General features: G+C 44.5%; 1 protein-coding gene across 1 annotated transcript in view; it reads right to left on the reverse strand.

The window, feature by feature from the left end:
• LOC125637428 (disintegrin and metalloproteinase domain-containing protein 9-like) overlaps positions 1 to 27,031 on the reverse strand; it is a 107,013-nt gene that overhangs the window by 32,385 nt on the left and 47,597 nt on the right. Inside the window, exons 11-12 of the mRNA XM_048851833.2 lie at positions 24,565 to 24,722; positions 10,868 to 11,042 (exon numbers count right to left, since the gene is read on the reverse strand). Of these exons, the coding sequence (XP_048707790.2) occupies positions 10,868 to 11,042; positions 24,565 to 24,722 (333 nt within the window). The remainder of the gene's footprint in view (positions 1 to 10,867; positions 11,043 to 24,564; positions 24,723 to 27,031) is intronic.

The following is a 27,031-nucleotide window of genomic DNA, read 5'->3' on the forward strand; positions in this document are numbered from 1 at the left end:
TGTGGTTATTTTTTCCAGTGTACAGTTCTTTACATTTATCCACATTAAATTTCATTTGCCATTTCGTTGCCCAATCACTTAGTTTTGTGAGATCTTTTTGAAGTTCTTCACAGTCTGCTTTGGTCTTAACTATCTTGAGCAGTTTAGTACCATCTGCAAATGTTGCCACCTCACTGCTTACCCCTTTCTCCAGATCATTTATGAATAAGTTGAATAGGATTGGTCCTAGGACTGACCCTTGGGGAACACCACTAGTTACCCCTCTCCATTCTGAAAATTTACCATTTATTCCTACCCTTTGTTCCCTGTCTTTTAACCAGTTCTCAATCCATGAAAGGATCTTCCCTCTTACTCCATGACAACTTAATTTACATAAGAGCCTTTGGTGAGGGACCTTGGCAAAGGCTTTCTTGAAATCTAAGTACACTACGTCCACATGTGGATACCCCACATGTTTCTTGACCCCCTCAAAGAACTCTAATGGATTAGTAAGACATGATCTCCCTTTATAGAAATCATGTTGACTTTTGTGCAACAATTTATGTTCTTCTATGTGTCTGACAATTTTATTCTTTTCTATTGTTTCAACTAATTTGCCCGGTACTGACGTTAGACTTTCCGGTCTGTTATTGCCAGGATCACCTCTAACCAGTCCTGTTACAGTTACTTCTTAGACCAGACCCTGTGCTCCACTCAGGACTAGATTGAGAGTTGCCTCTCCCCTTGTGGGTTCCTGTACCAGCTGCTCCAAGAAGCAGTCATTTAAAGTATCAAGAAATTTTGTCTCTGCATTTCATCCTGAGGTGACATGTACCCAGTCAATATGGGGATAATTGAAATCCCCCACTATTATTGACTTTTTATTTTGATAGCCTTTCTAATCTCCCTTAGCATTTCTTCTTCATTATCACTGTCCTGGTCAGGTGGTTGATAATAGCGCCCTACTGTTATATTCTTATTAGAGGCATGGAATTATTATCCATTGAGATTCTATGGAACATGTGGATTCATTTAAGATTTTTATTTCATTTGATTCTACATTTTCTTTCACATATAGTGCCACTCCCCCGCCCCCCCACATGACCTGTTCTGTCCTTGCGATATATTTTGTACCCCGGAATGATTGTGTCCCATTGATTGTCCTCCCTCCACCAGGTTTCTGTGATGCCTATTATAGAATCATAGAATATCAGGGTTGGAAGGGACCTCAGGAGGTCATCTAGTCCAACCCCCTGCTCAAAGCAGGACCAAACCCCAACTAAATCATCCCAGCCAGGGCTTTGTCAAGCCTGACCTTAAAAACTTCAAAGGAAGGAGATTCCACCACCTCCCTAGGTAACGCATTCCAGTGCTTCACCACCCTCCTAGTGAAAAAGTTTTTCCTAATATCCAACCTAAACCTCAACCACTGCAACTTGAGACCATTACTCCTCGTTCTGTCATCTGCTACCACTGAGAACAGTCTAGATCCATCCTCTTTGGAACCGCTTCAGGTAGTTGAAAGCAGCTATCAAATCCCCCCTCATTCTTCTCTTCCGCAGACTAAATAATCCCAGTTCCCTCAGCCTCTCCTCATAAGTCATGTGTTCCAGTTCCCAAATCATTTTTGTTGCCCTCCGCTGGATGCTTTCCAATTTTTTTGCACCCTTCTTGTAGTGTGGGGCCCAAAACTGGACACAGTACTCCAGATGAGGCCTCACCAATATCTAATAGAGGGGAACGATCACGTCCCTCCATCTGCTGGCAATGCCCCTACTTATACATCCCAAAATGCCATTGGCCTTCTTGGCAACAAGGGCACACTGTTGACTCATATCCAGCTTCTCATCCACTGTAATCCCTAGGTACTTTTCTGCAGAACTGCTGCCGAGCCATTCGGTCCCTAGTCTGCAGCGGTGCATGGAATTCTTCTGTCTTAAGTGCAGGACTTTTCCTTGTTGAACCTCATCAGATTTCTTCTGGCCCAATCCTCTAATTTCTCTAGGTCCCTCTGTATCCTATCCCTACCCTCCAGCGTATCTACCTCTCCTCCCAGTTTATATCAATATCCTCCTTAAACAAGAAGCACTCTAGTTCACCCATCTTATTATTTAGATTTCTAGAAGTTGTGTACGAGCACTTTAAAAACTTGTCACTGTTTATTTGTCTGCCCTTTCCTGATGTGTCAGATTCTTTATGTGAATGTTTCTCATCTGATCTGGTCCATACTTTACCCTCTTCCATCCTCTCCTCCTGACTAAAACCTAGAGAATTTCTATCAATAGACTCTCCTCTAAGATAATTCTCTGTCCGATCCAAGTGCGCCTCTGCAGCAGTCGGCTTTCCCCCATCTCTTAGTTTAAAAACTGCTTTGCAGCCTTTTTAATGTTAAGTGCCAGCAGTCTGGATCCACTTTGGTTTAGGTGGAGCCCATCCTTCCTGTATAGGCTCCCCCATCCCAAAAGTTTCCCCAGTTCCTAATAAATCTAAACCCCTCCTCTCTACACCATCATCTCATCCATGCATTGAGACTCTGAAGCTCTGTCTGCCTACCTGGCTCTCCGCGTGGACCTGGAAGTATTTCTGAGAATGCCATCATAGAGGTTCTGGATTTCAGTCTCTTTCCTAGCAGCCTAAATTTGGCCTCCAGGACGTCTCTCTTACCCTTCCCCATGTCATTGGTACCTACATGTACCATGACCACCGGCTCCTCCCCAGGACTACACATAAATCTATCTAGAACCTTTGCACCAGGCAGGCAAGTCACCATATGGTTCTCCCGGTCATCACAAACCCAGCTATCTATGTTTCTAATGATCGAATCTCCCATTACTAACACCTGCCTTTTCCTAATGACTGGAGTTCCCTCCCCCAGAGAGGTAACCTCAGTGCGAGAGGATACCCCAACATCATCTGGCAGGAAGTTCCCAATTATGGGAAGGTTTCCCTCTGTTCCTGTTGACTGCTCTCCTTCTCTGGGCCTTTCATCCTCCTTAAAAGCACAGGGGCTATCTGACTGGAGGTGGGACAAATCTACAGTGTCCCGGAAAGCCTCATCAACATACCTCTCTGCCTCCCTTAGCTCCTCCAGTTCCGCCACCCTGGCCTCCAAAGCCCCTACACGGTCTCTGAGGGCCAGGAGCTCCGTGCACTGAATGCACACATACGCCACCCGCCCACAGGGCAGGTAATCATACATGCTACACTGAGCGCAATAAACAGGATAGCCCCCACTCTGCTGCTGGGCTTCTGCCTGCATTTTCTCCTATAGCTAACTAGGTTAATAATAGGGGTTTTGTTTAAATCAAGACGTTTTGATTATAGTTTAGTTTTGATTATAGATTATAGTTTAGTGTAAAGGTTTTAAAGAATGGCAAGTGTACCTCGCCCCCTTCCCACTCTCCTTCCCAACTCCCTCTCGAAACTTCCTGTTAGTGGCCCCTGTTCGCAAAGCTCCCTGTTCGCTTGCTCACTTCTTTATAAAGCCCTGGCCTTCTTGATAGCCCTGCCCCCTGACGAAGGCTCAGCCAATGAACAGAGGCTTCTAGATTTCAAAACTTGTTTAGAAGGTCACAGCTTCCAACTGCCGACCAGAGCACACGGTCCTTGAAACAAACAAACAAACACACACACACACAAGCTCAGCACACAGCAAATAACCCCCAAACACAAACACACACTACAGTCAGCCACTTACCCCAAGGGTCCCGTATTTGCTCCTCCTTCACCTGGAGAACTCCCTCTCAAAACTCCCTGGTCGCGGTCCTGCTAATACACTCCTGCTAATACATCCCAGAATGAGGTTTGCTTTTTTGCAACAGTGTTACAGTGTTGACTCATATTTAGCTTGTGGTCCACTTTGACCTCCAGATCTCTTTTTGCAGTACTCCTTCCTAGGCAGTCATTTCCCATTCTGTATGTGTACTACTGATTGTTCCTTCCTAAATGGAATACTTTGCATTTGTTCGTACTGAATTTCATCCTATTTACTTCAGACCATTTCTCCAGTTTGTCCTGATCATTTTGAATTATAATCCTATCCTCCAGAGCACTTGCAACCACTCCCAGCTTGGTATCGTCCGCAAACTTTATAAGTGTACCCTCTATGCCATTATCCAAATCATTGATGAAGATATTGAACAGAAGCAGACCCAGAACTGATCCCTGAGGGGATCCACTAGTTATGCCCTTCCAGCATGAATATGAACCACTGATAACTACTCTCTGGGAAGGGTTTTCCAGCCAGTTATGCACCCACCTTATAGTAGGTAGCATCTAGGTAGCATTTCCCTAGTTTGTTTATGAGAAGGTCATGCGAGACACTATCACTATAAAGACACTATAAAGACACTATAAAGCTTTACTAAAATGAAGAAGTACCATGTCTATCCCTTCCCCCCTCCATCCACAAGGCTTGTTACCCTGTCAATGAAAGCTATCAGGTTGGTTTGACAAGATTTGTTCTTGACAAATCCATGCTGACTGTTACTTATCACCTTGTTATCTTCCAGATGTTTGCAAATTGATTGCTTACTTATTTGCTCCATTATCTTTCCAGCTACAGAAGTTAAGCTGACTAGTCTATAATTCCCCAGGTTGTCCTTATTTCCCTTTTTATGGATTGGCACTATTTTTTCCCTTTTCCAGTCTTCTGGAATCTCTCCCATCTTCCATGACTTTTCAAAGCTAATAGCTCAGATATCTCCTCAGTCAGTTCCTTGAGTATTATAGGATGCATTTCATCAGACCCTGGTGACTTGAAGACATCTAACTTGTCTAAGTAATTTTTAACTTGTTCTTTCCCTATTTTAGCCTCTTCTGATCCTACCTCATTTTCACTGGCATTCATTATTTTAGACGTCCAATCACTATCTACCTTCTTGGTGAAAAACAAAACAAAGAAATCATTAAGGACCTCTGCTATTGCCACATTTTCTGTTATTGTTTTCCCCCCTCATTAGTAACGGGCCTACCCTGTCCTTGGTCTTCCTCTTGCTTCTAGTGTATTTGTAGAATGTTTTCTTGTTACCCTTTATGTCTCTTGCTAGTTTGATCTCATTTTGTGCCTTGGCCTTTCTAATTTTGTCCCTACATACTTGTGTTATTTGTTTATATTCATCGTTTGTAATTGACTTAGTTTCCACTTTTTGTGTGACTCTTTTTTGATTTTTAGATCTTTGAAGATCTCCTGGGTAAGCCAGGGTGGTCTCAAGCCATACTTCCTATCTTTCCTACACAGTGGGATAGTTTGTCACAGGTGTATAGATTCCAAATGATTTCAGTGTTGCCCTGGAATCTTTTAGGCTATGCAGCCTATCTTCCATCTTTTGTGAAAAGAGGAAGAGACCCTCAAAGAGCAAATCCTGGATGGTATGCTGTATTTCGGGAGGGAAACCAGAAGACTGCAGCCACAAACACCTCCTAATAGATATGGCAGATACCATGGATCAAGCTGCTGAGTCCGCCATATCCAAGCTGTCCTTGCCACCAGCTTGCCCTCCTCTATGATAAGAATGAATTACTGCCTGGAGTCCTCCAGTAGCCTGTCTTTAAACATCATGATATTTTCCCCTAGGGTGAAGTCGTAGCAACATAGGAGTGCTTGTTGGTTAGCAATTCTAAGCTGTAGGCCTCCTGTAGAATAAAGTTGATGACCAAACAAGTCCAGCCTCTTTGATTCTTTACCCTTTGGTGTCAACCCTTCTTGGTGTCCCTGCCTCTGCCACTCATTAGTTGTTGCAGCTACTGGAGATGTAGGGGGATGAGAGCAGAGGTGTTTGGAACCCTTAGAAGGGACACAGTGTCTGTTCTCTGCCTATTTAGCCGTGGGGAGAAAGGGTTTGCAAAAATGTTTTGATTGGTTCCAGAACTGCTTCGTTAATTGGAAGCGTCACGCTGGAGGGCCCCGCACACACTAATATGTCCACTATCTTGTGGGATTTTTTCATGGACCTCTTCTGCTTGAATGTCTAACACTGGGGCACTCTTTTAAGCAGTCCGTGGTAAGCCTTGTAATCCTCTAGTGGTGGTGCATACTTCTCTACAGCCTCATCTGGCAATGAAGAAGATGCACCAGGATGCTGAGGCAAAGGCTGATCTACCTCTTGCAATGGAGGAGCTGCCTGAGCAACTTTCAGCTGCTCAGTACCAGTGCCTGTACTGGGTGTTGGAGAATGTTGTCTGCAGTACTGATGGTCTCTGTGCACCCTTGAGGAAGGCAACTCAGATGGGAGAGGGGTTGTCATAGCAGGGGCTAGGGTACTTCACAGGGTCCAGAACAGTGGTGGACTCCATGGTTGTACAGGCCATTACCCCTTATGATTTGGCCACTGTTGATACTGCTGTGACTTCCATGGACCCTAAGGCTCTGACAGAGGATAAGCTTCCTGTATGGTATGGGACACAAAAGACCCTTCTTCTGAATCCAACAAAGATGAGTCAGATTCCTGCTATAACAGTGGAGAAGAACCCATGTGGACAAGAGATAGGTAAGCTGAACACGGAGATGGCGGTAGTGAGGATATTAATAGTGGCTTGCCCCTGGAACATACTGGCTTTTTAGGTACCGGAAGCAACATCAGAACCGCATGTTCTTGTGGAGCTGATGCAGGAACTACAGTCACTAGTACCAGCTGAAACCCTTCCTTAAATGCTGGGGACATTGATACCAAAAGGTTAAGCAAATCTCAGCATCATTGGTACTGGAATTGGGTCTTGAGTCTGGTGTCTTTGTATAGAAATTTCGTGGGTCAGGCTTGATGGGTCTAGCATAAGTTCCAGAGTCAAAAAAAACACTCTTGTAGCAGATGAATGTTCTGTGGAATGCCATCCCACAGAGTCCTTGTCTCTAGCTGGTCTCAGTACCTAAGGTCTTGCTGAATGAATTACCGAGGCCTTGGAAGATCTGTATCTCTTCTTTAGTACTGGAGACACAGAACGTGGTGCCAAAGACATCTCAGGAGGCACCTCTGTGCTGAGGGTGCCACACTTGGAGTATATTTTGAGTCCTATGGTTCCAACAGAGGGTGAAGTGCCACCTCCATAAGGAGACACTTAGAATCATAGAATCATAGAATATCAGGGTTGGAAGGGACCCCAGAAGGTCATCTAGTCCAACCCCCTGCTCAAAGCAGGACCAATTCCCAGTTAAATCATCCCAGCCAGGGCTTTGTCAAGCCTGACCTTAAAAACCTCTAAGGAAGGAGATTCTACCACCTCCCTAGGTAACGCATTCCAGTGTTTCACCACCCTCTTAGTGAAAAAGTTTTTCCTAATATCCAATCTAAACCTCCCCCACTGCAACTTGAGACCATTACTCCTCGTTCTGTCATCTGCTACCACTGAGAACAGTCTAGAGCCATCCTCTTTGGAACCCCCTTTCAGGTAGTTGAAAGCAGCTATCAAATCCCCCCTCATTCTTCTCTTCTGCAGGCTAAACAATCCCAGCTCCCTCAGCCTCTCCTCATAACTCATGTGTTCCAGTCCCCTAATCATTTTTGTTGCCCTTCGCTGGACTCTCTCCAATTTATCCACATCCTTCTTGTAGTGTGGGGCCCAAAACTGGACACAGTACTCCAGATGAGGCCTCACCAATGTCGAATAGAGGGGAACGATCACGTCCCTCGATCTGCTCGCTATGCCCCTACTTATACATCCCAAAATGCCATTGGCCTTCTTGGCAACAAGGGCACACTGCTGACTCATATCCAGCTTCTCGTCCACTGTCACCCCTAGGTCCTTTTCCGCAGAACTGCTGCCTAGCCATTCGGTCCCTAGTCTGTAGCTGTGCATTGGGTTCTTCCGTCCTAAGTGCAGGACCCTGCACTTATCCTTATTGAACCTCATCAGATTTCTTTTGGCCCAATCCTCCAATTTGTCTAGGTCTTTCTGTATCCTATCCCTCCCCTCCAGCGTATCTACCACTCCTCCCAGTTTAGTATCATCCGCAAATTTGCTGAGAGTGCAATCCACACCATCCTCCAGATCATTTATGAAGATATTGAACAAAACCGGCCCCAGGACCGACCCTTGGCGTACTCCACTTGATACCGGCTGCCAACTAGATATGGAGCCATTGATCACTACCCGTTGAGCCCGACAATCTAGCCAGCTTTCTACCCACCTTGTAGTGCATTCATCCAGCCCATACTTCCTTAACTTGCTGACAAGAATACTGTGGGAGACCGTGTCAAAAGCTTTGCTAAAGTCAAGAAACAATACATCCACTGCTTTCCCTTCATCCACAGAACCAGTAATCTCATCATAAAAGGCGATTAGATTAGTCAGGCATGACCTTCCCTTGGTGAATCCATGCTGGCTGTTCCTGATCACTTTCCTCTCATGCAAGTGCTTCAGGATTGATTCTTTGAGGACCTGCTCCATGATTTTTCCAGGGACTGAAGTGAGGCTGACTGGCCTGTAGTTCCCAGGATCCTCCTTCTTCCCTTTTTTAAAGATTGGCACTACATTAGCCTTTTTCCAGTCATCCCGGACTTCCCCGGTTCGCCATGAGTTTTCAAAGATAATGGCCAATGGCTCTGCAATCACAGCCGCCAATTCCTTCAGCACTCTCGGATGCAACTCGTCCGGCCCCATGGACTTGTGCACGTCCAGCTTTTCTAAATAGTCCCTAACCACCTCTATCTCCACAGAGGGCTGGCCATCTCTTCCCCATTTTGTGATGCCCAGTGTAGCAGTCTGGGAAGTGAAAACAGAGGCAAAAAAAGCATTGAGTACATTAGCTTTTTCCACATCCTCTGTCACTAGTTTGCCTCCCTCATTCAGTAAGGGGCCCACACATTCCTTGGCTTTCTTCTTGTTGCCAACATACCTGAAGGAACCCTTCTTGTTACTCTTGACATCTCTGGCTAGCTGCAGCTCCAGGTGCGATTTGGCCCTCCTGATAACATTCCTACATGCCCGAGCAATATTTTTATACTCTTCCCTGGTCATATGTCCAACCTTCCACTTCTTGTAAGCTTCTTTTTTATGTTTAAGATCCGCTAAGATTTCACCATTAAGCCAAGCTGGTCGCCTGCCATATTTACTATTCTTTCGACTCATCGGGATGGTTTGTCCCTGTAACCTCAACAGGGATTCCTTGAAATACAGCCAGCTCTCCTGGACTCCTTTCCCCTTCAAGTTAGTCCCCCAGGGGATCCTGGCCATCCGTTCCCTGAGGGAGTCGAAGTCTGCTTTCCTGAAGTCCAGGGTCCGTATCGTGCTGCTTACCTTTCTTCCCTGTGTCAGGATCCTGAACTCAACCAACTCATGGTCACTGCCTCCCAGATTCCCATCCACTTATGCTTCCCCCACTAATTCTACCTGGTTTGTGAGCAGCAGGTCAAGAAAAGCACCCCCCCTAGTTGGCTCCTCTAGCACTTGCGCCAGGAAATTGTCCCCTACGCTTTCCAAAAACTTCCTGGATTGTCTATGCACCGCTGTATTGCTCTCCCAGCAGATATCAGGAAAATTAAAGTCACCCATGAGAATCAGGGCATGCGATCTAGTAGCTTCCGTGAGCTGCCGGAAGAAAGCCTCATCTACCTCATCCCCCTGGTCCGGTGGTCTATAGCAGACTCCCACCACTACATCACTCTTGTTGCACACACTTCTAAACTTAATCCAGAGACACTCAGGTTTTTCTGCAGTTTCGTACCGGAGCTCTGAGCAGTCATACTGCTCCCTTACATACAGTGCTACTCCCCCACCTTTTCTGCCCTGCCTGTCCTTCCTGAACAGTTTATAACCATCCATGACAGTACTCCAGTCATGTGAGTTATCCCACCAAGTCTCTGTTATTCCGATCACGTCATAGTTCCTTGACATCACCAGGACCTCCAGTTCTCCCTGCTTGTTTCCAAGGCTTTGTGCATTTGTATATATGCACTTGAGATAACCTGTTGATCTTATGCCTTGCTGGTCCATCTTTTATAGAGTGAGGCTTAAACCCCCTACAAATGTGACACTTGTCACTTATGTAGGATTCCCCCAAACATTTTAGACAGTTTGGGTGCAGGTCACTGACCAGCATCAGTCTGGCACATGACAGGCAGGACTTAATCCCAGAGGGCAAGGCATGGCTCTGGACCTAGTCCTGAGAATCAGATTTCATCCAAAAAGGACTTAAAAACTGAAACTTATCACTAACACAATCTAAGCACTATATCTACTAACTACTAAACAACAAAGAGAGTATATGCAATGAGTGATGGAAAAACTTAGATAGCAAGACTGGAAGTGCACCAACAGCCCTCTCTGGTGGTAAGAAGGAACTGAGAGGGCTGGGGTCAACTCCATCCTCTTATACCCATGATGCACAATGGCAGAGGGTGCTCAAGCCACCCCAATGGGTATCGCTGAGAGAAAAAGTTCTCCAACAACTGTGCACAAGGCGAAGAATAACAAACATAAAGAAGTACTTCTTCACACAATGCACAGCCAACCTGTGAAACTTGTTGCCAGGGGATGTTGCGAAGGCCAAAAGTATAACTGGGCTAAAAAAAGAATTAGAGAGGTTCATGTAGGATAGGTCCATCAGTGGCTATTAACCAAGATGGTCAGGGTATCCCTAAACTTCTGACTGGCAAAAGCAGGGGCTGGATGACAGGGGATGGATTAGTTGATCATTCATGTTCCCGTTCATTCCCTAGGCTAGATGGACCATTAGTCTGACCCAGTATGGTCATTCTTATGTTTTTATGTTCTAATCCCTGCTTTGAGTGCCAAACTGAACTCAGCCTTAACTATGGAACCATGAACAATGATAAAACCAAAATGACCTCCCCACAGTATTTTCTTGAAGAGTAGTTTTGAAATTGGATAAAACACAAGAAACGTACAATGCTTCTGTAAAACCTGCATTAAACTGATGTCTTCAGTTACTAACCTCATCCATGCCACAGTCACATTCCTCCTCATCGTCTGTCACACCATTACCACACATCTGTACTCCAAATGCTTTCTTTTCTGGTATGTCAAGTAGACAAGTTTTTTCTGGTTTTCTTATCATGTCATAATAGTTTGCTCTAGAGCAGTTACTGAACTCTGTACACTGTATCCTCCTGCGTAAGGAGAAGATATCTAATACTAAAGAGCACTTTAATCTGTCAGATAGATGTATATCAAAATCCAATGGCTGGAAGTTAGACTCATAGACTTAAAGGTCAGAAAGGACCATCATGATCATCTAGTCTGACCTCTTGCACAGTGCAGGCAACAGAACTCACCCACATACTCCTGTAATAGACCCATAAACTCTGGCTGAATTACGGAAGTCCTCAAATCATGATTTAAAGACTTCAAATTAAAAAGAATCCACCATTTACACTAGTTTAAACCTGCAAGTGATGCACGCCCCATGCTGCAGAGGAAGGTTAAAAAAACCCTGGGGTTTTCTTCTTGAAGTAGAAACATGTATTACTTTGAAGCCATTCATTCAGATGGTGGTCTGATTTAAAATTAAATGGACTCCTCTAATACACAGACAAACTGACCATGCACATAAAATATAAAAAACAGACTAATCACTTTACAATAATGTTTATACTGTAGCATGAAATCAACTCTGCTCTATATTTTCAATTGAATATTCTCTGATCAGGAAATTAAAGTTGTTATTAAAATACTTTTGATTTTATAATGAATCATGTTTTAAAAATAATTCCTTACCTCATCATTGTTCCCTGCAGATTGATTCCATTGGTGCAAACTAGGTGGATAGTCCTTTCTGTATATGCAAATCAGCTTGGAGTCAACCAGTAGTAGCTGAGAATTTTCCCACTCTCAGTCACTGACTCCTCTTCTTGTTTTCTCCAAAGTTTTTCAAAGCTGTACCTTCAGTTTAAGTGAGCCAGCAAGTGAACTGTGGGGGGTTGTAGTGTTGGATTTTGTCCACAGAGAAGAATTCTCAGATGAGAAATTCTTTCTTCTGCATCCTGTTTCTACCAGGATGAGAGACAAAGCTGTGGTGAAAGGAATATCTTCCCTCTCAGCAGGGGCTAGGAGGGAGAAGAGTCAGAAAGAACCAGACATCAGAGCTTTGGAGGATTGGGAGGGATGGTCCTAGCAAAGGAGCCTATGAAGGAACACAGAATCATGGACTCGTAAGACTGGAAGGGACCTAGAGACGTCATCTAGGCCAGTCCCCTGCGCTCATGGCAGGGCTAAGTATTATCCCAACATGTTAGAAAAATGAAGGTTACTTACCAGTAACTAGAATTCTTCAAGATAGACTCTGCATATTCTGACTCAGCGGATGCTCTGACCAGTGGAACTCTAGCTAGCAATGCCCATTACAGAACTCACACAGCTCCCCTGCCCCTCCCCCTAATGAATGCAGAATGTTCCACTGCAAGGGTATACAAGGGCACAGTGCTTCTGCAGTCTCAGTTACTTCTGCTCCGGCTTAAGGTCCTTTGGTAAGTAAGGCTTCCAGGAAGTGGGGAAGAGTATACGGAGAGCATGAATATGTAGAGTCCATCTCAGAGATCTCTGGTTACAGGTAAGTAACCTTCATTTCTTCTTTGAGTATCCTCTGCATATTCCCACTCATGGAAATAACAAGCAATAACTAACCAATGATGGTGGGATATGGACTCCTAACTGAACAATGATTGCAGAATTGTTATATCAAACTTTGCATCTGATCTAGAGTCTCAGTCTAATGAGTTGTGCTTAGTGAAAGTATGGATTGAACTCCATGTTGCCGTTCTACAGATTTCCACTACAGCTGCCTTTGTCTTATAAGCTTCTTGAATACATAATGCTAAACCATCTAGAAAGCATTTGCACACTGACAGTTTTCCCCTTGTTTTCCTTCTTATAAGACATTAGCAAATTGAGTAATTGTCTAAAATGCTTAGTTTTGTCTAAACAGAAAATGAATGCCCTTCTAGCATCCAATGTAATCTAGTTTCACCCACTTGGTTGGTAAAATTAATGACTGATTAATATGAAAACCAGAAACCACCTTGGCAAGAACTTCATGTGATTATGTAATACTATTTTATCTTTATGAAAGACAGGAAAAGGAGGCTCTGCCATTAACAGTTGTAACTCACTTACATGCCTCACTGAGGTAATAGCTACTATAAACAGTCTTACTCAGTAAATGAAACATGTACAATCTTCCATACATTCAAACAGATGCTGTATTAACTGTGAAAACACTAAATTTAAAACTCAAAAAGGTTTTGAGTGGATATAGATGATTAATACCTTTTAAGAAACTCTTAACCACATAAGTAAATACCAATTTAATGACAGGTTTCAGAGTAGCAGCCGTGTTAGTCTGTATTCACAAAAAGAAAAGGAGTACTTGTAGAACCTTAGAGACTAACCAATTCATTTGAGCATAAGCTTTCGTGAGCTACAGCTCATTTCATCGGATGCATTCAGTGGAAAATACAGTGGGGAGATTTATATACATAGAGAACATGAAACAATGGGTGTGACCATACACACTGTAACGAGAGTGATCACAAGGTTAGCTATTACCAGCAGGAGAACTATTACCAGGGCGGGGAACCTTTTGTAGTGATAATCAAGGTGGGCCATTTCCAGCAGTTGACAAGAACGTCTGAGGAACAGTGGGCGGTGGGGGTTGCGGGGGATAAACATGGGGAAATAGTTTTACCTTGTGTAATGACCCATCCACTCCCAGGCTATATTCGAGCCTAAGTTAATTGTATCCAGTTTGCAAATTAATTCCAATTCAGCAGTCTCTCGTTGGAGTCTGTTTTTGAAGTTTTTTTGTTGAAGAATTGCAACTTTTAGGTCTCTAATTGAGTGACCAAAGAGATTGAAGTGTTCTCCGACTGGACAGATTGACAGAGCCAGAAGAGTACCCAGAAGTCACCTACTACAGGACAGGCCTAAGAAAGAAAATATGTGTGATTTGGCCTTCCTGATTTCACTCCTGCATGCCTGAGCAATATTTTTATACTCCTCCCTGGTCATTTGTCCAATCTTTCACTTCTTGTAAGCTTCTTTTCTGTGTTTAAGATCAGCAACGATTTCACTGTTAAGTCAAGCTGGTTGCCTGCCATATTTACTATTCTTTCCACACATCAGGATGGTTTGTCCCTGTAACCTCAATAAGGATTCTTTAAAATACAGCCAGCTCTCCTGGACTCCTTTCCCTCGCATGTTATTCTCCCAGGGGATCCTGCCCATCAGTTCCCTGAGCGAGTTAAAGTTTGCTTTTCTGAAGTCCAGGGTCCGTATTCTGCTGCTCTCCTTTCTTCCTTGTGTCAGGATTCTGAACTCGACCATCTCATGGTCACTGCCTCCCAGGTTCCCATCCACTTTTGCTTCCCCTACTAATTCTTCCCGGTTTGTGAGCAGCAGGTCAAGAAGAGCTCTGCCCCTACTTGGTTCCTCCAGCACTTGCACCAGGAAATTGTCCCCTACACTTTCCAAAAAGTTCCTGGATTGTCTGTGCACCACTGTATTGCTCTCCCAGCAGATATCGGGGTGACTGAAGTCTCCCATGAGAACCAGGGCCTGCGATCTAGTAACTTCCATTAGTTGCCGGAAGAAATCGTCGTCCACCTCATCCCCCTGGTCTGGCGGTCTATAGTAGACTCCCACCACGACATCACCCATGTTGCTCACACTTCTAAACTTAATCCAGAGACACTCAGTTTTTCTGAAGTTTCGTACTGGAGCTCTGAGCAGTCATACTGCTCTCTTACATACAATGCAACTCCCCCACCTTTTCTGCCCTGCCTGTCCTTCCTGAACAGTTTATATCCATCCATGACAGTACTCCAGTCATGTGAGTTATCCCACCAAGTCTCTGTTATTCCAATCACATCATAATTACTTAACTGTGCCAGGACTTCCAGTTCTCCCTGCTTGTTTCCCAGGCTTCTTGCATTTGTGTATAGGCACTTGAGATAACTCGCTGATCGTCCCTCTTTCTCAGTATGAGGCAGGAGCCCTCCCCTCTCGCATTCTCCTGCTTGTGTTTCCTCCCGGTATCCCACGTCCCCACTTACCTCAGGGCTTTGGTCTCCTTTCCCCGGTGAACCTAGTTTAAAGCCCTCCTCACTAGGTTAGCCAACCTACTTGCGAAGATGCTCTTCCCTCTCTTCCTTAGGAGGAGCCCGTCTCTGCCTAGCACTCCTCCTTCTTGGAACACCATCCCATGGTCAAAGAATCCAAAGCCTTCTCTCTGACACCACCTGCATAGCCATTCGTTGACTTCCACGATTCAACGGTCTCTACCCAGGCCTTTTCCTTCCACGGGGAGGATGGACGAGAACACCACTTGCGCCTCTAACTCCTTTATCCTTCTTCCCAGAGCCACATAGTCTGCAGTGATCCACTCGAGGTCATTCTTGGCAGTATCATAGGTGCCCACGTGGAGAAGCAGGAAGGGGTAGTGATCCGAAGGCTTGATGAGTCTTGGCAGTCTCTCCATCACATTGTGAATCCTAGCTCCTGGAAAGCAGCAGACTTCTTGTTTTTCCCGGTCAGGGCGGCAGATAGATGACTCAGTCCCCCTGAGGAGAGAGTCCCCAACCACCACCACCCGCCTCCTTCTCTTGTATAACAAGTGCAAATACACGAAGTAATCCAGGACAAAATTGTCTGTGAAGAGATTGGGAGACCTTTCATCATGTGAGCCATAGCTGTATATAGTTGGGTGAAATTTTGGAATAGTTTAGTTCTTTCTGGTAAAGATCATTTGTGTATTCCATGAGGGGATGCAAGGTCAGGTACCTTTTACAAAACAAAAGTAAAAGAAATACTAATAAGAGAAGCACTTTTTGCGGATGATTGTGCCCTCCTAGCACACACAGAGGGAGATCTCCAGTACATCGTAGATGGCTTTGCCGAAGCATCAAAATTGTTTGGCCTCAGAATTAGCCTGGAGAAAACTGCGGTGGTGCATCAATCATCTTCACCGCTCCCTGCCATATCCCCGAGCATCTCCATGAGTGGAACCCAACTAAAGCAAGTTGACAATTTTACCTATCTCGGCAGCAACATCTCCAATGATGGATCTTCTGAAAAAGAGTTCACGGACAGGATACAGAAAGCTTCTCAGTCACTAGGAAAGCTATGTAGAAAAGACCTGAAATCCTACAACATAACCCTCTCAACAAAAAGAAAACTTTACAAACTTTTGTGCTCACATCTCTTCTCTATGGCTGTGAGACCTGGACATCATACAAATGACATATCAAAGAGCTAGAGGCCTTCCATATGTGGTCTCTGCACGCCATTATGGGGATCTGCTGGCAAGACAAATTACAACCCTGGAGATTCTCCAAAAGTCAAATGCCACAAGCATCAACATCATGCTGATAAAAGCCCAACTGTGCTGGGTTGGCACATTATTAGGATGCCTGTACATCGACACCCCAGAATTTTTTTTTACGGAGAATTGGCACAAGGATACCGGAATCAAGACCGCCCCAGAAAGCACTACAAGGACAGCATCAAGAACAGCACACGCTTTGGTGCAATAAAATCGGATGAAAGGGGGTTCCAAAGAGGATGGCTCTAGACTGTTCTCAATGGTATCAGATGACAGAACGAGGAGTAATGGTCTCAAGTTACAGTGGGGGAGGTTTAGATTGGATATTAGGAAAAACTTTTTCACTAAGAGGGTAGTGAAACACTGGAATGCGTTACCTAGGGAGGTGGTAGAATCTCCTTCCTTAGAGGTTTTTAAGGTCAGGCTTGACAAAGCCCTGGCTGGGATGATTTAACTGGGAATTGGTCCTGCTTTGAGCAGGGGGTTGGACTAGATGACCTTCTGGGGTCCCTTCCAACCCTTATATTCTATGATTCTATGATTCTATGATCTCAAGAAGGCTGCGTCAGTATGGCAAAACACCACACTCAGAGTTTTCCGAGCCTTTGAAGAGGACAGAAATAATCAACTGTTAGCTGCAAGGGAAAAGTGTCATACCACTGCTATAGCTACCAAGATGCTCACCAATGACTTTTTTCAGAGTAGCAGCCATGTTAGTCTGTATTTGCAAAAAGAAAAGGAGTACTTGTGGCACCTTAGAGACTAACCAATTTATTTGAGTATAAGCTTTCGTGAGCTAGAGCTCACTTCATCAGATGCATAAAGTGGAAAATGCAGTGAGGATGTTTTATATACACAGACCATGAAAAAATGGGTGTTTATCACTTCAAAAGGTTTTCTCTCCCCCCACCCCACTCTCCTGCTGGTAATAGCTTATCTAAAGTGATCACTCTCCTTACAATGTGTATGATAATCAAGGTGGGCCATTTCCAGCACAAATCCAGGGTTTAACAAGAACGTCTGAGGAACAGTGTGGGGGGGCGGGGGTAGGAAAAAACAAAGGGAAAATAGGTTACCTTGCATAATGACTTAACCACTCTCAGTCTCTACTCAAGCCTAAGTTAATTGTATCCAATTTGCAAATTAATTCCAATTCAGCAGTCTCTCGCTGGAGTCTGGTTTTGAAGTTTTTCTGTTGTAATATTGCAACTTTCATGTCGTTCACCTGCACATCTACCAATGTGATATATGCCATCATGTGCAAGCAATGCCCCTTTGCCATGTACATTCCTCAAACTGGACAGTCTCTACGTAAAAGAATAAATGGACACAAATCAGATGTCAAGAATTGTAACATTCATAAACCAGTCGGAGAACACTTCAATCTCTCTGGTCACGCAATTACAGACATGAAAGTTGCGATATTACAACAGAAAACTTCAAAACCAGACTCCAGCGAGAGACTGCTGAATTGGAATTAATTTGCAAATTGGATACAATTAACCTAGGCTTGAATAGAGACTGGAAGTGGTTAAGTCATTATACAAGGTAACCTATTTCCCCTTGTTTTTTCCTACTCCCCCCACTGTTCCTCAGACGTTCTTGTTAAACCCTGGATTTGTGCTGGAAATGGCCCACCTTCATTATCATAACATTGTAAGGAGAGTGATCACTTTAGATAAGCTATTACCAGCAGGAGAGTGGGGTGGGGGGAGAGAAAACTTTTTGAAGTGATAAACACCCGTTTTTTCATGGTCTGTGTGTATAAAACATCCTCACTGCATTTTCCACTTTATGCATCCTATGAAGTGAGCTGTAGCTCACGAAAGCTTATGCTCAAATAAATTGGTTAGTCTCTAAGGTGTCACAAGTACTCCTTTTCTTTTTACCAATGACTTTATCTGCCTGATCTGCTCACAAGCATGCATGTTATGCTTTGGACTTCAGAGTCACTCCAGAATTCACAAAAAGAGATAGAATGAAAATATAGTCGAACAGATGGAGTATGTGAGATGTAAAGAGCTAGGGCTCATCTAACATCCAGTGACTGAAGGCATTGTTCATTCCTATTTGCCTACGGCTTCAGGTACAATAAACTTTCCTACAAAACAAGTCTAATTTCTTTGAACCTTTTGATTTTGGGGTTGCACCCTGATGACCCTGCCTTTCTTTCTCATTGGCCGCAGATACCATCAGAGATACTAGGGGGAGGGACAACGGGTGTACAGGAACTTGTGGCCTGGGCAGGAACAAAGAGGGGAAGGGATGCGGGGTCTGCCACAAGGTCTTAACAGGATCCATAATGGCCTCATTGAGAGGCAGGGCTACTTTTGAGGGGCCCATAGCAGCTAACATGCCAAGTAGGCTTTGCACTACCTCCACCTGTATGCTCAGATTTAAGGCCACACTCTTCAACAATTCTTGGTGAGTCTTACAGTCACTGAGGGGCAGTGACACGCCCCCTCCTGAGACAGCTTATCCAAGGAGGAGGAGGAGGAGGCCAGCACTGGCTGTGGAAGCTCTTCCTCTCTTTCTGCCTTGGCAGGATACCATTGATCTGGCTCTTGCAGCTTGGTTTCGGGTTCAGTACTGCAGTCCAGATTGGGTGCTGCCCAAGAGGACAATGCTCCCCTTCTTTCCAAGGCCACTGAATAGGAGTACCAGGAATGAGCCCTGGAAACTGGGGGAACACCCCAGGGGGATCTAAAAGGGCCACTGGACCAGCGCAGTCCCCAATGACCTCCTGGGCATGCACTCAATGGTACTTCTGTGCCCAGGTCCATGGAAGCATAGAAATGCCTAGAGGAGTAGCAAGAACTGCTCCTCAGATGGGAAGAGTAAGACCCGATCTCCAATTCCAAAGAAGACAGGTCTCTCTCCAGTGAACACAGTGGTACCATTCCCACCTGTGCCAGAGACTGGTGCCAGGGTGGAGATGCCTGCACCAAAGCCAGCAGAGCTTGTTTCCCTTTTACAGTACTGAAGGGTACAGGACTGAACGATGACAGGATCCAGCAGGTTCCCTCCTCATTGCCAGCACCGATAATGCTGACTCTTGTACCACCATTGACACTGATATCAACAGCAAGACACAGTCTCTGGCAGTGGCAAATGACTCCAGTGTGGTCGGTACTGTTTGGATTGCACTCTACTCTGATCCCAATGCCTGTCCGTCTTTGGTGTTGGCGATTGCCCCCTCTTGGCCATCTGTTTTGGCATTTTGGGATGTATAAGTAGGGGCATAGAGAGCAGATCGAGGGACATGATCGTTCCCCTCTATTCGACATTGGTGAGGCCTCATCTGGAGTACTGTGTCCAGTTTTGGGCCCCACACTTCAAGAAGGATGTGGATAAATTGGAGAGAGTCCAGCGAAGGGCAACAAAAATGATTAGGGGACTGGAACACATGAGTTATGAGGAGAGGCTGAGGGAGCTGGGATTGTTTAGCCTGCAGAAGAGAAGAATGAGGGGGGATTTGATAGCTGCTTTCAACTACCTGAAAGGGGGTTCCAAAGAGGATGGCTCTAGACTGTTCTCAATGGTAGCAGATGACAGAACGAGGAGTAATGGTCTCAAGTTGCAGTGGGGGAGGTTTAGATTGGATATTAGGAAAAACTTTTTCACTAAGAGGGTGGTGAAACACTGGAATGCGTTACCTAGGGAGGTGGTAGAATCTCCTTCCTTAGAGGTTTTTAAGGTCAGGCTTGACAAAGCCCTGGCTGGGATGATTTAACTGGGAATTGGTCCTGCTTTGAGCAGGGGGTTGGACTAGATGACCTTCTGGTGTCCCTTCCAACCCTGATATTCTATGATTCTATGTTTCTTGTGCCTTTTCCTAGGCACTGCGGATGGTGATCATTGCTGGGACTCTAGTACGGTAGGGGGAGCACTCTTAACTGAAACTGAGGCACTCGGTGCTGAGTCTTACTGGCCTGGCTCAGATGGAGGTCTCAGTGCTGTCTTCATGAGCGAAAACTTTAGTCTGGCCTTCTGGCCCTTTTTTGTGCAAGGTTTTAAGTCCCTGTAGACCTAGTAATGGTCCCCAACGTGAGCTTCACCCAGGCACTTCAGGCAACATGAGTGTGGGTCACTCAGGGGCACAATCTTGTTGCAGGAGATGCAGGGCTTAAGGTGCTGCCTCAGCACCAGGGAACCAACAAAATTCTGCTAAAACACAAAGTTACAGAACTTCACTAAAATTATCTAAAACTGACTACAACTAACTATGTACAGAAAGAAGAAAAAAAGTCCACTGAGGGAGTTTTCAAAGGCAAGAATAGCTGTTCCAATGACCATCACGGGCACTAAGAAGGAATTGAGAGGGCACAAGGTTGGCTGGGCATTTTATACCGGTGCTATTGGAAAGATAACAGAAATAGATCTGCAACTAGGGTCCTAGATTTCAAAAGATTTCAACTTTAAAAAAATAATGGAATTAGTTAGGGAAGTGGACTGCATCAAAGAACTCAAGGATCTGAATGTGGAGGAGACTTGGAAGGAGAAAAACCAATACACCCAGGTCTATCAAAGAATGACTATGAGCTGAGCTGCCAATGCGATGCCACCATGAAAAAGGCTAATGCAGTGTAAGGATCCAAGGTATTTCCAGTAGAGACAGGAAAGTTAGTACATTTATACAAGGCACTGGTGAGACCTCATCTGGAATAATGTGTGCAATTCTGGTCTCCCATGTTTAAGAAAGATTAATTCAAACTAGAACAGGTGCAGAGAAGGGCTATTAGGATGATCTGAGGAATGGAAAACCTACCTATCAAAGAGCTTGGCTTGTTTAGCCTAACCAAAAAGAAGGCTGAGGGGAGATATGATTTCTCTCTATAAATACATCAGAGGGATAAATACCAGGGAGGAAGAGGAGTTATTTAAGTTAAGCACCAATGTGGATACAAGAACAAATGGATATATACTGGCCATCAACAAGTGTAGGCTTGAAATCAGGTGAAGGTTTCTAATCAGCGGAATGAAGTTCTGGAACAGTCTTCCAAAGGGAGCAGTGGGGGCAAAAAACCTAACTGGCTTCAAGGGTGAGGCTTGATTAGTTTATGGAGGGGATGGGATGATGAGACTGCCTACAATGACATGTAGCCAATCTGCGATATATCTCCAATGGCTAGTGATGGGGCACTAGATGGGGAGGCTCAGAGTTACTACAGAGAATTCTTTCCCAAGGGTCTGGCTGGTGTGTCTTGCCCACATGCTCAGAGTGTAACTGATTGCCATATATGGGCTCAGCAAGGAATTTTCCCTCTGGGTCAAATTGGCAGAAACCTTCAGAGTTTTTCACCTTCCTCTGCAGCACTGGGCACAGGTCACTTGCAGGTTTAAACTAGTGTAAATATGAAGTCTTTAAATAAATATTTGAGGACCTCAGTAACGCAGCCAGAGGTTATGGGTCTATTACAGGAATGGATGGATGAGGTTCTGTGGCCTGAAATGTGCAGATCAGACTAGATGATCATGATGGTTCCTTCTGACCTTAAATTCTGTGCATCAATGACCCTATCCTTTGCTCCCCTGTCTCATGAAGCTATACACCGGCCACCTCGACAGCATCAAGGAAAGATTCAACTAACAACTCAGCAGGTACAGAATGAATTAGATGTGCTTTTGGAAGACTGAAGTGACCCTGGCACTTTTTCCTCACAAGATTGGATCTCAGTGAGAATAACATCTCAATGATTACAAGTCTCACAGGTGCACCAGGATGAGGCTGATTGTGCCCAGAGGAGCCCTTTAACTCCTTTCTGACTGGGGTGGGGATCTGCCCACATACTCTCCCATTTAACGTGATCCTCAGGACCCCAATGACTGAGCCTGACTCCTTCACTTCCCATAAAAAGAAGTCCACATTGATGCAGGAAAGAAAAACAAATAAAATTCTTGAAAAATCTGGACTGAAGAGGACAGGCTCCTAGCACAGCCTGTCTTTCAAAGCGCTAAAGTCTTTCTCACAATGTTCATCTCTATGGACCTTCTTTGAACTCCCATCTTGTATCAGGTCTACCAAAGGGATGGGATGGCAGTGAAACTGGGAATAAACAGCCTATAGTAAGTAGCCAATTAGTCCAATGAAGTGCCACACCTGCCTCTTAGTGTGCAGAATAGGACATACCAACAATGTCTGTACATTGCTGACTAGTGGCCTAAGTTGGTCTCCTCTCACAGTATAACCAAGGTAATTCACCAATTTGCATTTTGCTGGATTGACTATGAGCGGGATGTATGGACATCCCACTGCACTTTTTCCCCAAGGTCCTACCATATCCATCCCAATTCATGTGAAGGGAGTTTTGATTGGGAGAGTGTGATCAAATGGGCCTTTGGGCACACAGGACAGGAGGCACAGTACTCTCTGACTTCCTGGTAGATGCCAGGCCAGTAGAAATGAGCCAACATTCAGGACAAGGTTGTGATGCTGGCACCATAATAGATGGATCGTTCTCTTGTGGATTGGTACTAGAAACAGAGACTGATGCCACTGAATGCTGAGTCAGCCTTCAGAGCCTTTCCTGGCTCTGGGATCCCTTGGTGCCTCCTTTATCCCAGAAGCTGGTCTAGGAGGCTTAACCAAAAGCGTGGGAACCGTCAGTTCTAGGAGGCTTCACTGCTAACGCTTCTTAAGGCAAGATTCCCTGTAGTCTTTTCTGCCACTTTTTCTTTGTTCATATGGTAAATATTAAGTGTATTGAGTACTTTGATGCTGAGTGACCCTGGCCCAAGAATGCCAGGCATCTAGATGCTGGGAATACTAATGGACATGACATGCATCTTTTAAAACCTGATTTCTTGGTCTTTGGTTCTGCTATCAAAGCACCAAAGAAACTTATACTTATAAAAATTCAAACTAAACAACTATACTAATACATGTCTAACTAACTATAACTACCATCTAACTAGGCACTACATATATGGATCTGGAAGAATCCTGGATGGATTCCTAATCCATCTGCTGGTCATGGCTGGAAGAACATGAAGCAGCTGAAGTGCTTTTATACCCTCACCATGGAACATCTGATGTTTGCTAAGGGGATGGATGAGGGAGGCATGCGAGCGCTCCAATGGGCACTGCTACCTGGGCTTCAACCATTCAGAGTGCACTAGTCAGAGCATCCCATGAATGGGAATATGCAGAGGACATTCAAAGAGGAACTTATACATATTTTAGTCTTTGAAGGGAAAGCTCCTGACAAAGAACTTAGCCCTGAATTATGAAGGGGAGGGGTAAAACTGTGTTGTTTTAGTCATTAATAGCCACATCCAGCTGAATCTCCAAACAATATAGAACATGGCATAGCCATCAATGTACCAAGGCCTTAACTACAAGGCCTTGAGAGCCAAAAGAGAAGGATGCTGCATTTGTCTTTTAAATGTCCTTTGTTCAAACAAAAAAAGACAACAGGAATACCAATCAAGGGCATCGCTTCCTGACAGTACGTAGACAACATGTGTGAGGTAATATCTTTTATAAAAGTAATGACAGTACATACAGTGTTTAAATCCTGGAGATTCTGTGTAGTTATTAGCAGAAAGGACTACAGAGAAACAAAAGAACTATTTACCAATAACAAGAGATGATAAAGCTAGGTGAAGCAACACAGGGAGCTCCAACTTGCATCACAGGCAGTGAGAAAGAACTAAGAGGGACTTGAGGTGATCTCGCCCTTTATGCCCTGAGCTGCAAGCACAAGGACATGCAGGGCACATGCATGCGCCCAACAGTACTGCTAGCAAAAATCTGACTCAAGTGTCCTGGGTGCACATAAACCAATAGTGAAATCGCTTGAAGGAGAACCAGTGCCACAAGGTGCATTCACCTCCTGGGGAAGGTCACTGCAAAGTGGGCTAGCACAAGGAGCAGGAGGCCCATAATCATTTTCCATTCTTGGGTTTCATACTGAACTCCAAAACTGCAATGCAATGGAAATGAGGTCAAATGTGGAATAAGCAGCCAAAAAATCCCAAAACAACTCCCCGCCCCCAAAAGGACAAATAAAAATCAAAGGAAAAATATTACTTGTTCGAGACAGAGAAGACTTCTGAATTTAACTAATTCGTCAAAGGCTGGAGCCAACTGGCCACATGGAAAGGAAGGGAAGCGGAGTCAGTGACTGAAGATGAGAACATTTTCAACTGCTATTCTGTTCCCGTACATGATATGTTATGTAGAGGAAGGACTATCCTGTCCCATGTGCATCGGAGACAACCAGTCTATAGAAAAAAGAAACTATTCTCCAAGATGATCTTATCAAAAGCCATAACTGTTGTATTTAAAAGTTTAAAAACAAAATATTACTCACGAGGCAAATGACCACATGATGCATTTTCCTCCTCCAGGGCATTTGCAAACACAGCCTCTAGCTGTATTTCTCTTAGAATTATCATGAGGGAAGCCAAGAGAATGGCCCATCTCATGTGCAACACTGATTGCATCATAGAGCACTGAGCTAGATCTTGCCTGTACACAGTTAGACAAAACACAAAGACAAGAGGGAGTTATGAATTACATATGAACATAAAAAGCCACATTTTTAGTTATTGCACAGACACACTGGATAATTTCATTTGCAAACAGATAATTCTAGAACATTGCAGAATTCGAAAAGAGAACTTTCAGAGTGAAGGAATAATTTCTTCACACTATTCTCTGAGATCCTTTTAACAGGAGGAAAAAATGAACTACTTACGAGTGATATGCCTAGCTCCGCCAAGGTCCCCAGGCCATAAAATTTCATCCCATAATTCCTCTACATCAAGCCTATAAGTGGAGATTACTTACTGTAACTGGATGTCCTTAGAGATGTGTGGTCCCTATCTGTACTCCACCCATGGGTATGCGTGCACACCATGCACGTGAGTCCGGAAATTCTTCAAAACAGTGTCCATTGACTGGCATATAGGCAGGAGTTTTCCTCATGCTACTAACTGATGGTATGAGAGGCAGCATGGGTCAATGCCTCTCCAATTTCTCTTCTTACAGCAAATCCAACAGGATCTGAAGCAGATGGGGTGGAGGGCGGGTTGTGGAATACAGATAGTGACAATACATCTTGAAGAACCTCCAGTTACAGCAAGTAACTTTCACCACTTCTTTTTCAAATGATGGTGTATTCTCCATGTGGGTGACTGGTAAGCAGTGTTCAGACTGGAGGAAAGTGCAAGGAAGATGACACAAAAATGCTATTCCTACCGCTTCATCCACAGTCAATCCATTACAGTGTAATGTGTCACAGACATGTGGACAGAACTCCAAGTCACTGCCCTGCAAATGTCCCAAAGCAGGACATCAGATAGGGATGCTGTCAAGGCTGCTTATGCTCACATGGAGTGAGGTGTCATATCCCCAGGGAAGGAGGAATTCTTGATATTTTGTAGCACTCCAATATGCATCCTGAAACCCACTTAGAAATCCTCTGGGAGAATATATCTTGCCCATGCGATCTTTCAGCTCTGGCAATAAAAAAAGCTGAGATTTTCTAATGGGTTTGTTTCTTTGCATATAGAATGCCAGGGCGCACCTGACATTAAGGGAGTGAAGTCTCTTGTCTTCAGAAGCATGGGGTTTCAGGAAAAATACAGTAAATTGTATTGTTTGATTGATGTGGAATTTAGAAACAATCATGGGGAGAAATATGGGGTGTAACTGAAGAGAAATCTTCTCTCTGTGAAACACTGTATAGAGAGTGTCTGCGAGGATGGCTCCTCGTTCACGTACCCTTCTGTTGCCATAGGTTCGAAGGGCAGACCTGTGAGTGTTGACAGGACAAGGACAAGGTCCCATTGCAGTATAGCTTTAATGATCAGTGCGAATAGCCTGATCTAGCCCTTCATAAATTGTACAGTAGTTGGTGAGAAAGAAGGAATGTTGTTCCACTGGAGGGAAGAAGGCACTAATCACTGCTAGGTATACCCACAGCAAAGTAAGAGCTAGACCTGAAGTCTTCAAGGATAGGAGATAGCTTAGGTCAATTGGAATGCCAATGGTATCCAGCAAACATTGGTGGAGACATCCATAGGCCGAAAAGTGCCTCCATTTGGTTAGTTAGCAGGTTCCTGTAGAATCCTTTCTACTTTGCTTAATGATTTCCTGAACAGGGGTGGAGCATAAGCATTCTATTTTGGATGCCCATCCAATCACCAGATCATGAGGTGGAGAGAGCTCGGGTTGGGGTGCTTGATCCCTCCCTCCTTGGGTTAGGAGATCTGTAAATGGTTAGATCCTGATAGGTGGGCAGATGGACGTATCTAGAAGTTCTGTGAACCAGAACTGTCTGGGCCAGTAAGGTGCTAGGAGAATGATGTTGGCTTTGTCGCAATGGATCTTCCCTATGATTTGTGGGAGTAGGGGGATGGGAGGAAACACGTATCTGAGGCCATCCGTCTAGGAAAGCAGGAGAGGGTCACCCTGGGAGTTGCAACCCATGGCTCCCCTGGAGCAATACACTTCCTTTAATCTGGGACACAAATCAGTCCCATAGTGGAGTACTCCATTGTGTAAATATCTTAGTTAGGACTGTGTCATGAATCCCTCATTCATGATCTGCAGAGAAGATTCTGCTTAGTTTGTCTGCTAAGGAGTTGTGAACACCTGGGAGGTACAAGGCCTATATTGTGATATGGTTTCTCATACACCTGTTCCAAAGTCTGACATCTTCCAGGCAAAGAGAGAGATCTTGCTCTTCCTTGTTTGTTTATAGGCATCACAGCAGTGATACTGTTCAATGATATCTATACGTGTAGCGAGTGTAGGAGGGGAAGGAAAGCCTT

Source organism: Caretta caretta, chromosome 1 (genome assembly GCF_965140235.1).
Source record: "Caretta caretta isolate rCarCar2 chromosome 1, rCarCar1.hap1, whole genome shotgun sequence".
NCBI classification, from domain to species: domain Eukaryota; kingdom Metazoa; phylum Chordata; order Testudines; family Cheloniidae; genus Caretta; species Caretta caretta.